The sequence below is a fragment of the Calypte anna genome, chromosome 8 (genome assembly GCF_003957555.1).
Source record: "Calypte anna isolate BGI_N300 chromosome 8, bCalAnn1_v1.p, whole genome shotgun sequence".
NCBI lineage: Eukaryota > Metazoa > Chordata > Aves > Apodiformes > Trochilidae > Calypte > Calypte anna.
The window spans coordinates 19,209,503-19,223,847 of NC_044254.1; the positions used below are offsets into that span (position 1 = coordinate 19,209,503).

The 14,345-nt window shown below is 38.2% G+C and overlaps 1 protein-coding gene across 1 annotated transcript in view; it reads left to right on the forward strand.

Moving 5' to 3' along the window:
* The window catches only part of PIGK (phosphatidylinositol glycan anchor biosynthesis class K), a 66,050-nt gene that overhangs the window by 31,729 nt on the left and 19,976 nt on the right, over positions 1-14,345 (forward strand). Inside the window, exon 10 of the mRNA XM_030455608.1 lies at positions 11,445-11,520. Coding sequence (XP_030311468.1) covers positions 11,445-11,520 — 76 coding nt within the window. The remainder of the gene's footprint in view (positions 1-11,444; positions 11,521-14,345) is intronic.

A 14,345-nucleotide genomic window follows, 5' to 3' on the forward strand; every position in this document is an offset into this window, starting at 1 on the left:
GACAAAAGAGTGATGTGGATAATTTTTTTCTGTATTTTGCTTTTGTTTTGGAAAGTAAAACCAGATCAACCCCTTGAATGTCTGTACTCCCCTAAGACAGTGTTGGAGAGTTGTGGTAAATGTAAGTTTGGGCATGTTCTGACTGAATACTGAAGGTTTAATTTTAAAAGTTGCAGTCCTATTTTCAAGTTACTATTGAATATCAGTTGTTGTTATACATTTTTGTTAGTTCAGTAATTCTACTAACTCATAAATTACTGTTACTGAGGGCAAGATGCAGCCCATATAGGTGCCTTGAAAAATGTACTTAATTTTTTATGAACTTAACATTTCATAGAAGTAGCTTTTACCTTATTACATTATAAATAAGATCTTTGATGATTTTTTAAGCATTGCTTAGCATTTAGTTTATTAAGATGTTGCAGAATTCATATCCAAGGTACATATGGAAATAAACTGAAACTTCTGTAAAAAAGCTTTTTCATATTAAAACATTTTCTCTCTTTACTCTTGCCGTAAGACAAATAAAACACTGCAGATAATTTAAGGTAACTGAGAAGGAAAGATGGGGAAGGCTGTGCCTTTAGCCCTAAGCTGCTTCTGTTCCTGCTTCAGCCTTGTCCCTTGGAGGCTGCAGAGAGAGAAAGGAAACTTGATAGCTTGTGGCATGCTCAGAGCTACTGCATCTGTCTCTTCCCAGCAAGAAGAGGGTGAGGTAATCAGAAATCTGAACTTGGCAGGTGCCTGAGATGCCAGATTTTATGTCAGGTATTTGAGTTCGAAATCACCTTGGAAGATTTGAAATCTGGCTTGTCCAGTCTACTATTTGGCTTTGCAACCAGGGATAACCAGCAGATCTGGCATTCATGCATGGGTATAGCTGGCAGATGCTAGACATGGTTCAGCACTGGATCGAGTGGAAGGAGTTAGTGTCCCTCTCTCTGTCCCACAGACCTTTTGACTTGTCTGGATCGGCTGGAGAATTCCCAAGTTTGTATTCTTGCTGGGAGCTAGGGAAGTGGTGTGCCATGTACTTGACCCAGGAAAAGTATGACTTGCTGCCACTGCTTCAGTTCCTGGGAGCAAACCACTAAAATTGAGTTTAAAGGCTGTAAAGTTTGTGTAGTCACTTGGAGCAATATGGTTAATATGCAGTGGGCTGTGGTGGACAGGAGGTGAGTCCTTTCCCTATGACATATGTGAAGGCAGAAAGGTCGACCATATAATATGAAGAAAAATAGTGACTGCTTTACAGAGTCAAATATTAATAGCTACATTGTTCAGTATCATCAGGCTCAGTAACCTGCAGTACCTTGGCCTCAGAACATATATCTAAGTGTTTGTATTTGAACTTGAGGCTTCATCTGATGTTAACAAGAACAAACAAACCAGAATCTGGACAAAAGAAGTGTATGAGTCATCAGTAAATAACAGAAAGTCACAGTCCAGAAGATAAGACTGATAAAAGGGTTACAAGCTACATAGTTTCTGTTCAGCTTTCTGTGAAGGAAAGCATTCCTAATGTGCTTAGCAATTTTATATTACATAGGTACCTGTGCTGACAGGTTGACCTAAAGCATTTACTGCTAGCTGATTGGAATGCTACTCAGTTCTGTCTGCCTGGGCCATGCTTAGGGCCCTAGAGTTGGCTAAAGAGAGATACAGCACTGATGAAAGAGAGAAAATCAGTTGGTTAAGTTTTGATGTATGGTGTTTTCCAATCCTTGGTGTGTCTTGGTTGTCTGCTTTATAGAAACGTGTCGCTGATCATGTTGTACCCAAAAGCATTGAATGTAAGATTTACTGTTCAAGGGTGACTTGGCTGCACACTAAACTATTTCTCGAGAACTCAGAACTGTAATTTTTAATTTTTTGAGTGCCCAGTGTATAGTGTGTTTCTTTCAAGATATCCTGGATCTGTTACAGCTACCGATATATTCTATTTTATACACTTGAAAGAAGAAGTGAGTTGGTGTCCTTTCTTGTTCTTTGTATCTGTAGGGGCTGGCAGCTGACAGGCTGGTTGGCAGCCCTGCTCTAAAGGATCTGGAGGTGGTGGTAGGTACCAGGCTGGACATGAACCAGCAGAAGGGTGTCAACATCAATAAGGGAAAATGCCTACTGTGCTGCATGAGGAAGAATATGATTAGCAGATTGAGCAATATTGTTATTATTTCTCCTTATGCTGGTGCAGCCCCACCTGAAATACTGTGTCTGGCTTTTAGTCTTCCCCTTCAAGAAAGAGGCTGAGACAGTGGAGAAGAATTGCCAAGATGGTCAGGTCATAGAGCACACAACCTGTGAGAAGTAGTAGAAGGAACTGAGTTTGCTTAACCTTTAAAGAACAGGAAAGGTAATAGCAGGCTGCACCTCTTTGAAATGTAGTTATGGGGTTAAAAGGGTCATTGTCTGCAGGATTTGGCTTGGGAGGTTCAGGTTTGCACATTAGGAGAAATGTTTTTGCAAAGAGTAAAGTTGCAGTAAAGCATGAAACATAGAGATGTTGAGGAGGTTTTCAGTACTCAGGTAGATAAAGCCATGGCTGTCCTGATGTGCTATTGAACTGAATAATCTCCAAAGCATCCCTTGAAAACATTTCTATAGTTCTGTGGAGTTATCTACATTGATGAATTAGAGTAAAGCAGCAAGACAGTAAAGTGGGAAACTTAAAATGTTAGGGGCTAAGTCAGAAGGTCTGAGGGTGGTGTTGGGCAGGGAACAGCTGTTTCCACTGCTACTGTGACAGTTCCTGTAGTGAACAGAGCAGTCTGATGAGAAAGTGTAGCTGGTTGCACATTACATAGCTCATGAACTGAAAAAATAAAAATGTGTACCCTAGGTGTAGAAGTAGTGGGACTTAAAATGTGTGGTTTTAAAAGGTGCTCGTTGAAAAGTGTAACAATATAAAAAAAATGCAGATATGTTTTTTAATTTGAATATATGCAGGAAGGCACAGTGGTGTAAAACAAAATGCAAACTGCACTACAAAGACTAATTGCTATTGGAATTGCTATCCTGGCATATTCCCATGTTAAAATTTTCTGACTTTCTATGCACTGGCAGGTGGTGTTGAATTGTTCTGTGTAAAGATTAGGCACTGCTGATAAACTTCAGTTATGAAAAATGAGCAAGCTTCCTTTATTGAACTGAAAGTATAATTCTAACATGTACTGGTAGTAGTATTTAAACTGCATGTGTGATGTGGTAGCAGGGGAGGGTTTGGTCTTTTTTCTTCGTGATTTCTTTGAAACTGAGTTGCAGGTTTCCAAACTCTGGTCATAGAGTGATAATAACCTGTGATTTTTAACTACTCTCTTAAATATTTTCCCATACAACTGGGAAGGACTGGGTCCTGGAAGTTTAAGGTAGCAGCCTTATTTGCTTGATGCAGCATGTACACACTTCAAAATAGGTTGAACTTTTGCTCAGCCAGGTGGGTGAGGTTCTTTTCTGACTTCTTTGGACCATCCCCTGATATAGCTGGACTTGGCTGTATAAAAATGCCCTAAGTTTGGGAAATTTGATAGAGAAAGTTGGGGTTTTTCCCCCCCCCAGATTTTCCTGTTGTGACAATGAATTAATATTAAGCAATGAGTACTTACTTTTAGCTGTGGAGTCAGATGATGATTTTCAGCGATAGAAGAGAAACTTAGGTGGTCTTTTTATCTCAAAATGCTGATTAGCATTTTATGCTTCAGCAGCATAATCATGTTGAAGTTTAAATTAATTCAAAAGAGATTTTCTAATTTACCTAAAATGTGGAATATTTGAGATAGCGAAATGAAGCCTACAGGTCATGTCTTTTTCCAGTAGCAGCAAAGTCAGTTTTGCTTACCAAAGCTAATATTCCTTAAAATACCTTTCCAGTGTCTTGCATAAATATAAAAATAGGAGCAGGAAGAAGAGAGACAAAATGTATTTTGACAAAAGTCATTGGCTAGAGAAGAGCAGTGAGACAGTAGTAGTCAAGCTGTGTTATAACACACAATAGATTCCTTCCTCTTTTAGGATCTTGGAATAGTTGAAAGTATGTGGTTTAACAGATTAATCACCTAATCTTTGGTTAGGAATTTACACATGGATCATAGAAACACTTGTTACAGTCTGGTTTTATCCAGTTTATGAAGAAACAGATTATGTAATACTCCATGTGTCTGAGACACAGAGAAGGGCAGCAGACCTTTTTATGGCTGGGTCCAAAAGAAATCATGGTGCATTCAGAGACTTTAGGTATTTTTTAAACTCCAGGAATAAGTCTGTGCAACTGGTTTGGGTCAAAGTCTTTTACATTTATTTGAAAAGAAACTAATAAGTTACAGGAAGTATTTTGCATTTCTAAACTGTAAGATGATTTTCTGCTTTATTCTACAGGAATATCTCTCTGTGAAGGCCAACACAATGAAGTAAAGTATTTTTTCTTTCCAATGCAAGTCAGTAGCTTCTTTCTTCAGATGATTATAAATCTGATTGTGTCTAACATTGATTTAGTTTTTCATTCCATCAAAGGCAACTTTTGCCTTCAGTTTGTTTTATTCCCTCATCTCCATATTGCATTGTTCATTTTTTGTGCAATCTTCTGTTTAAGCCATCTTTGATAGTGTGTCACCTGCTGCATTAAGTTCTCCAAGCATCAGAGAGTGGAGGTCACAGCATTTGTGCACCAGAGTCTTGGTGTGCTTGGCTGTGTTTGTGAAATGCCCACATACTTCTGCTGTAGACAAAGCTCTCTCATAGTTCTCTTGTCTCTGTGTGCACTGGTGTCTTACCTGTTCACAGACATCATGTTCAGACTCTACAGCAATGAGCTGCAAAAGATGCACATTAGTGTTCTGCTAGACAGACCTGCAGGGTTTCCCAAGGTAAGCTGCCAGCTGTTTGGCTTATCCAGGCTCAGTACTATGGCAGTGAATTAAATTGTTTGCATTATTAGAGATACCAGATTTTTTAAGAGAGGAACATCCACACCCACCTGAGGGAAGGTTTTGGCTCCAAAGCATACACTGAATACTTTCCTAACTACTCCAAATACTTGTTTTGACCCTTTAACAAAAGAAACTGATGCTCTGAAGGTGACATTGTGAACCAGTTTCCCTGGAATCATTATACTCTCAAGTGTTTGCTTCTCTTCTTTGTGACTACCCATGTGTTAAACATGCTTATAGACAAATCTTGCATTCCTTTAAAACAAATAAAAAAGGATTGATTAACACAATGTTGAGCAAGAGCAGAATTAACCAGGAGCTCATCTTTTTGAACACTAGCATTTTCCATCTATGTTAGTGCTTCTATTGTTCAAACATTCCTTATTCTTATATATCTGTGAAGTTAGGATTTAGCAGATAGATCAAGTACCTGGCATTGATCCAAGGTCTAATTCTTAATCTTCTGTAGTATGGATATGGTAGATAAATTTCTCAATGGCCAATTTAAAAAACTATTCACTCAAACCTGACATAGCCCATTTCAGTCTCTCTTTAATAGGAAACCTAATAACTTTTTCTGATGTGGTGCATAAAGCTCTGGCATTTTGTTTTCTTTTTATTGCCAGATGCAAGCGTGTTCATGTATTTACAGTCAGTAAAGCTATCAGTGCTATACACAGGTTTAGATTAATAATTTCAACCTTTCAGTCTGGGGTGTCTGATTTAGGACACCTCTGTGTTATTTGCATTCTTTGGTCACATACTGACTGACTGATGAGTTGCAGTATTTCTGTTTTCAAGCCACTTCTAGAAGTGGGACAATCCATCCCAGTATTTTCATTCATACTGTTCAGAAGTTATCTGTCAAATAAACCAGGCTGTACTTTAGGAGCAGTGCAAGAGTCTTGTACAGTAACAGCAAATAAAGAAGGTAAGCCCCAAACCACATTTTCAAGAATGCTTTTTTGTCTCTGATATTCTCTTTACCCTGTTCACATTCTGACTTTGATTTTGTGTAGTTTCCAATAGAGGGGGTTATATATTTGGACTTATCATCAAGAAACGTTATTTTCATAGAGGTGCAATATTCCCTGTGCACAGGTCATAAGCATGAAAGGATGTCTGATCTGTCCAAAACATCAAATCTAGAGACTGGGAATGAAGGAAGAAATATTTGCCTTAGTTCTATTGCCTCATGTAATTAGTGCATTTGCCCAGGGAGCCAGGTTTTATGGCTTGTCCTGTTATCAAGACCTTTTCTTTTAATTTGCTCTTAAAGAGTCTTAACAGCTCATCTCTGCCATGAGCTAACCAGTTAAGGCTCACATGCTGCTCTTTCCCGCCCTTATTTTTGTAATACCTGCATGAAATAAAATGTATGTCTGCCTTAAAGCCACTGTAGCTGTTCTGGGTAGCAGACTGTAGGTTGGATTAGCACCCGTGGCAATATGTGCCACCTCTTGCTAGGGATTCATCTTTCTTTAGCACACGTTGACTCTCAGGATTTTTCTCATAAGACCAAGCATGAAAATATAAATAACAAATCAGATTTTCCACTAAGTATTTTGACACATTTTACTGGACTTAGATTCACTTTCCATAGTTTCTGTTTCATGCTTACTTTCCTTCATCTAAGAGCAGTCACAGTGGCAGTATAAAAATAACTTTTAAACTGAATATTTTAAGATTCTCTTCTGCTATCTCTTACTGCTTCCCACTTCTCTTCAGAGTTTGTTTCTTTTAGTCTTCTCTCTGAAAATCAAGTTTTCCTTATGCTTTCCTTATGCTTTGCATTACCAGCTGTCAGGTGTGTGCTGTACATGCTGATATGCCCCCATGTTAGCTTGGTTTGGCAGCACTCTGCTGTCATGCTCAATTGAGAGAGAAAGGACTATTTCTTACTGAAAAACTAGTTAATGAAAAATGACTGTTTTTGAAATACAATTGTTTTGAAAGAAATCAGGCATACAAGGAAATCTGTATTACAACAAATTAGACCTTAGTTTTATAAAGGTTTAAGTGTCAAATATAATGAGGCCATCTAATTTTGTGAAGTTACAGCCCCATAGTGCCACTCCTGATTTGAGCACAAATTCTATCAACTGAGACATCGTTGGTTTTGAGCAAAAGTGAATTCCATCCCAGGCATCTGGAAGTTATCTCTGGAAGGACAGAAGTAGCCTGTTTAGTTGTGTCCCTCTGTGAGAGGGAGAGGCAAGGTCAGGATCATTTAAATGCAGGTCATCTATCTCCCGATCTGTTTATTCTCTTCCTCCACCTTGTAGAAGTGGAGTAAGTAGAACATCCTCTTTTGTGTTGACCTTTTTCTTCTCTCTAGTTATGGACTTCTTATCCCTTGCACTTTTTAGAGAAGGATTGCATTTTGCAGGTAACTCTGCCAGTCTAGGAGGCCCAGTTTTAGTGGGCTACTAATCTTAGACCTTGTGCAAAACGAATTAACATCTTTGCAGCAAGTTTCTCTCTCCATGGTACTAACTGCTCAGGTTGTGGCTTTTCTTTGATCCACTTGCAAAACTAATCATGCTAGCCAATGAAATTTTCTTAAAGATGGAACAAGGAACTGCTTCTCAACTTGTAAACAAGAAAAGGCTGATGTACTGCCTTGCAGTCAAATGTGATGTTTAATTGTTAGCACATCCTTGATATTAATTTGCCTCATGCCAGCTAGTACTCTCCAGGAGAGTGTTTGCTTGGGGTTCAGGGCATAGCACATACCCAGAGAAGCCAGTTTTGGATGCAGCCCCAGCTTCAGGGCAGAGAATACAACCATGCAGTTGAGCTGTGACATACAGTATGATCTTACTGGTAGTGAGCTGTCTCTGTTCTTAGTTAAAAGGCTACTTAAAATCTAGCCTCTGTGCCTACTTTCAGGTGATTTTAGGCTCCAGTCACTGTTTCTGGTCTGTTCTCAGGACAAAGAAATCTTGACTTTACTCCTTAGAGCTTTCGTGATAGATGCTGTTTCCTAGAAGCCTTCTGTATGCAGTATTTCATCCTCTGTGCTGCCTAAAGGATAACAATTTCTTATTGCATCATCCATTTTTCACCTTTGTTAAAATGACTGCACAACAGGTTTTGTTGGTAAGATAAAAGAAGGAAAAAAGAAATTTAAAGGAAGTTGCCTTATACCTGTTACACGAATGTTAAGACCAGTAAACTGGTGCTTCTTCTGAGAATTAATCTTTAAAGGAGTTTATATTGCTTGTGTCTGTTAAAGCAAATACCAAAGGTGATATTGCTAACGGACATACTGGTAGAACTTTGCATGCTGGACATTTTGATGCTTTGTTTATAGCATATTCCTAAATGACTGTATATAAGTACTTGAAAACTGAGACCTCTGTCAGATACCTCTGTCAGAAAGTTAAATTTCTGTCAGAGGTATCATTGCTGGGTGGGAAAATCAGAAAGCTAAGTCAAGCAAAAAAATTGTGGGGTTTTTCCCTCAGAAAATTTTTACTTGTATTTGCTAAGTACAGCATAACTCTTAGTGGTAATTCCCTCTTTTAACTAAAGAGAATGTCACCAGTCTTAAATGCTTTTAATTTTCTAATGTGTAAATAACTTTGAATGTTCTCTCATTCACTGATCTGACTCTTGGTCAGAAGCATTACGATAGTTGATCAAAGAAGGCAAAACAGATGGAAGCAAAGTGTTCAGAAAAACCTTCATGAAGCTGTATATAAATTTACAAATTTAGAAAAAAAAAAAAAAAAAAGCAGTCATGGTCAATAAGAACATCCTGATGTTTTAGGTTGGCTCAGTAATCTGCATACCCTTCCCACAGTTAAGTTTTGTTAGATAGATCTGGGCGTATGGTACTAGGAAGAGGTGGGATATTCTTTTACTTGACAAAATACCATGCAGTGGCTTTAGATGGTAGCACTGCAGCAATCATAATGAAGACTACACTATTATTGTCAAATTTGCAAAGGTCATTTACCATGAGTTATTCTTGCACTTCATTTAGTAGCCTTATATCCAAGCTTTATTAATGCGTTGCTTTATCATACCTGCTGGCTCAAGTGGACTTGCTCCAGGTAGAAGATATAGTTGGCCAATATTTCATACAGCTTTTTTGTCAAGAGTTCTGAGCTTCCATGCTTTAATTTATGCAGTTTAATGTAAAAGATATACTTGCTCATCCAGTTCAGGAGAAGAATCTGCAGGCGAGAACAATCAAAACTCTCCTGCAGACTTGACAGCTAGTACATCACTGAGTACATATGTGAAAGGTCTGTGGCATTTACAAATACCTCTGTGCATGCATGTATACATTATTTGGGTATATGGACATGTGGACACATGTATGTATGTATATTATAATGTGCACCTATCAATATCCTTCAATTTATATATAATATAGTGTAGTTTAATTGATTTTTTTCCCAGAAAGTAAAGTAGAACAAAAAAAGAAATAGTCTTTGTATTTTTTAATTCATTGACATTTGAAAAAAACATCTTTATTTTTCTGCGACAAGGAGTGTGTTTGACTATGCAAGGGAATACTCTCTCTGTCTAGACAGAAAATATTGCCAAAGGTACAAAGTCCTCAAAGTCCTTGGTAGAGCAGACTTTTTTTTTTTTATTATTCCCCTGGTAACATTTGGTTTATGATAACTGTAGCTGATACTTTTGGGATCTACAAATTTTCCAAATTTGCAGTATCCCTGTAAAGAGTGTAGAGCTAAGTGTTCAAGATACTGGTGAATATTTTGCTCTGAGTACAGTGGCTTCATATTTAGAACTGTGGCTAAGAAATGGGTATCCATAGATAGGTATCCATAAATCAAGGTGCTATGTCAGCTCGCAGGCTCCCAGTACAACAGAAGTCATCTCCAATCCACACTGACTGTGGGAAACTAAATAGTGGTCTGTTAGTCAGGACTCTGCAAAATGAGAGAAAATAGAAAGGAAACTGGAGTGATTGGAAAGGTCCCTTCTGCACGCTAGAGTGGAGTTGTGAAGCCCACTCTCAGTTCTGATGGTTGTGTTGGATTACAGCAGCAGAATATTTCGTGTTGTGAGTACAAATTAATCATTGCCTTAACAGTGTGAAACCTCTAAAACCCACATAAGTAAATGAGCTCTTTTAGCAGATCAGCTTTAGTAGTTCAGATCTTGCTTACTTAATTTTTCTCAGCACGTTAAACAGTTCTAGACAGACTGTCACTCTGATCTTTGAAATATTAACACTTTTTTGTTTCATTCTCTGCTTTAAATTTCTTACGCAGTGAGACTTTCATACTTCCTCATGCTGTGTTTGTTTCAAATTTCTGTATGTTCAAGCTCTTATTTGGAGCTTTAAAAGCATTTGAAACCACAATAGAAGTTCAGGAATGGAAAAAGGAGGAGATGTGCTTTTATTGTCCTCTTTTTTACTACAGCCTGTCAAGTCCTAGTCCAAAGTCTAAGCCAGTAGTTTCTGGCTCTTACCTGACAGCCAGTCTGCAGGTAAATTAACCCAGCAAGCACCTATCATTCTTTACCAGAATGGGCATAAGGTAGTAATTTGAACCTTGAAAATAATGTCTTGGTCACAGTTTTTGTCTGAAAGTAATTCTGATTCAGCTTTATAGAAAGGCCTTGTTTTCATAGAGATCTTCCCACCCTCTGCATTTCTTGTCATATTACTTAAATTCCTATTTTCAGGACTCTTCAGAAAGATCGAGGAATGACTGATGAAAACCTTGACTGGTACTTTGATAATGCAGCACATGCTGTGCAGCTCCAGTACAAGAAGGCAGTATGGTTGAAGGATTTAAAACAGGCTTTCATATTAATTTCCTGTAATTTAAATATTCCTTTAAGAGACTGCTTATGGATTTAAAATTTCCAATTGCAACTATAGTTTATTTGAAGTTTAAAAGGAGCATGATGCATTCTCTTAGTGAAATACTCTACTCTTTTTGTTCACACTCGTTCTTTGGCTTATTTGGAACCAATAGTACACATTAGTGTGCTGGCAAATGCTCAAATGTTTGTGGTGTTGAGCTTCTGCCATAGCTGAACACTGATGTGCATTTGCAGCAGAAACAGGAAATGATGAATAATTGCTCTTGTGTTTGGAGATGGTCATATTTGAATTATGTTGGCAGGATTGAGTGAAGAAGCTTCTATTGTTTAGAGTGCTGAATCTGCTCTGTAACACATAAGATGGTTTTCCTGAGAGGATTTAAATCCAGCTTTCACCAGCACTTTTTTGGTTTAAAACTAAATTTAAAGGTTTTCTTAGGTTTCTGCGGCTAAATTTCTGTTCTGTTTGCTTTGGTGAGGGAAAAAATCCACCATGTTACACACTTTCCTACTATTTATTCTTTCACTCAACTTTATAAGAAATATATTCATTTAAGGTCTTAAATAGTCTTTCTTTATCTTAAGCAAAGTAACCTCCCACATACCACACATTTAAAAGTAATTTACCTGAAACTCAGATTTCGTTAATTTAGCTTGTTAAACATCATACTGACTTTGATAAATATTAACTTTCCTTCCTCCCAGGCTTCCAGCTGATGAGTTGGCAACAGAACCACTGAAATACGCTGAACAACTTCCTGTAGCTCAGATAATACACCAGGTATGTCTTCCTGTTTTGAAGGAAATTCTTTAAGAATAAATACCTGTAATAAAAGTTGCTTTTCTAGGTCACGTTCTAATGCTGGAAATATGTAAACCAATGTACTTTTGATCAGATAACAACTATTAACTTATATGTCTTATTCTGAACGTGGCGACGAAAAGACACTTGTTATATGACACAGTTAACACTTCAGAGGTTGCTGTTAAAATTCTTGTGTGTCTAATGATCTAGAAGGGAAAAAACATCCATGTAGTCCATAAAATTTGCATCTCGACCTAAATAATATTCCCCTTCTGAAAAAGCAGCCGAAGTATTGAGTCATTATTGTGGTACAACTGTCATAACAGTCTCCCCTCCTAACACAGTTCTGAATTTGCACTGTTTCTGTTTCTAACCCGAGCAGTATCATCATCCTTTCTGCTGTGCACAGGGTTTTTTGTTTGCTTTTTGTTTCACACAATAAAAAGAAACAGATTTTGCCTAGATTATGTCTTTTAATTGTCTATTTAAAATTAATAGAAATCTTCCACTGATTTAAGTAAACTAATGAGGCATGGTGTGGACATCTGAGCTGGGATTGAATAGCAGGCTACAATTTTTATTAGATTGTGTCTCAGTTTTTTTTCCCCCCACTTATGGCAAGGAGGAGGAAGAGATATTTTCTGTGCCGAAGATTCTATACTCCCTTCTTGCCCTGCTCTAGTCTAGTCTTGCCCTTCTAGTTCAAGGTCTTATTCTCATCTATCTAAATGGTAGATTAGATGCCCAACCTGCCTTTACATGTCTTCTCGTTCATTGCTGTTAGCCACAGTGGGCTCTGCCCATCTTGTGAAAATGCTCATGGCCAAATAACTCACATAGAATTTATGATAATGCTGTAAAACATTAGTATTGAGACTTAATATCTTCCTTCTTGTTGGTGCTCTAAAGAAAGCAAAAAGACCTACTCTGTTGCAGTCATTTGGAATTTTCTCAAAAGAAAAAAAAATTAACTTTGTAGATTTGAGTTGTGCTTCAGGGACAAATAACTAGTTTTCCTGTCAGGACTGATTAGGTCAGATTACTGTTTTCCTAATGATACCTTGGCAGTATGAAATTTTTCAGGTAATCAGGGGTACTCTAAAAACTGACCTGAAAGTCAGGGAAGATAATAACAATTCATTAAAGGAGACAAAATGGTACAGTCCATTCACTGCTTTGAGAAAAAGAAAACTTTCAGCCTGAAAACTGGGACTTGATGATGGTCAGAGTAGAAGTAGCCAGACAGGAAATGTGAGATTGTCACGAGCCAATTAGTTCGAGCCCCACGTTGGGTGCCAATAAATCTGTCACGGTTTAACACTGGCCCAGCAATTAAACCGAGTACCAGACGCTCTCTATTAATCTCTCTCTCCTCCCTGATAAAGAAAGGAGAGAGAATAAGGGAGAGAGACTTATGGGTTGGAAACTAAACTACTCAACTTTAATGAAACAGTAATGATAAATAGGAAAAATTACTAAATATATACAAATATACAGGAAAATGGATACCACGTTCCACCCCCTCTCCCCCCAATAACTCTCACGTCACCACCGAGGCTGCAGGGCAGCCCTGGGAAAGTCCAGGCTGGACTCCTGGAGTCGGCAGCAATCAGGAACTGGAGGCAGGAACACACAGATATGGGCTGGCATGGATCAGGACCACAGGCAGGCGAATGGATGGAATCCTTCCAGGATGCTGGGTGAAGGAAGGGAAGCAGGAAAGGCAGGAAGGGCAGGCAGCCGGAAGCTGGAAGCAGGAAATCAATGGCTTGGCCCTCGTGATGCCTCAAATTTATACTGAGTGTGATGTATATGGGATGGAATACTGTTTGGTCAATTCTGGCATCTATCTTGTCCGTTCCTCCCCAAAGGAGGCTGCAGGTGGGACCTCTTTATCCTCCTGGACAGTAAAATGTTCCTCAGAGCTGAGCAGTGTCCTTGGCTCTACATACCAGTCTCTAGCAGTAACTATAAACGTCAGGTGTTATCAATCCTAGAAGCACACACTGTCTGAGAAACTTGCTGTTAATTTCAGCAAGTGCCACTACTTACAGGAGACTTAGCTAAAAGCAAAAGTACAAGACAGAAAATCATCTTTATCCTGGCCCAAACCAGGACAGAGATGTAGCTGTGGTTTCAGACTCAGCTGTGTTTGAACACTTAAAGATTAAAAGAAATGAATAAAAGTCTACTAAGTGTCAAAGTTGCTTACAACATCTTTACAAAATAGTATTAATTAAAAAAATATATGCTAACAAAATAGTATTAATTACTATTGTAGATCTTTCCGAATATCTTAATGTTTTATAGCAGTTGAGTTGCACGCTGCAGGCAATGCTTGTTTTACCTTAAAGGAAACAAGCTTTATTTTAAAACTTTAAAGTGTACAGTTCTTTTCTCTGAGTAGTAAACACAAGGGATATAAAAACTTTTGGCTGAAATCTGCACCTTCGGGAAGAATCTCTGATGTGTTCAGAACATGGAAGATTGGAAATCAGGACCAGTTTGTATGTCAGGAACTCCCTAGTGTTGTCAGAGCTTCAAATGACCCAACAGCCTGCAAATGTCACATTTAAAATTCTGTCTTCATGCCTGACTCTCAGCATAAATGAATTAAACAGCAGAGCAGGCAGCCAGTCAATATGTTCTTAACAGTGAGAGTGAGCAATGAAACAGTTTGGGGGTTGTTTGGAATCAGTAAATAGAAACTGCACAGAATGCCTCACCTAGAGGAAAATCTCAAATAGGAAACAGAATTAACCTTTAAGATGGTCGACCAGACAAAATGTCATAGTAATATT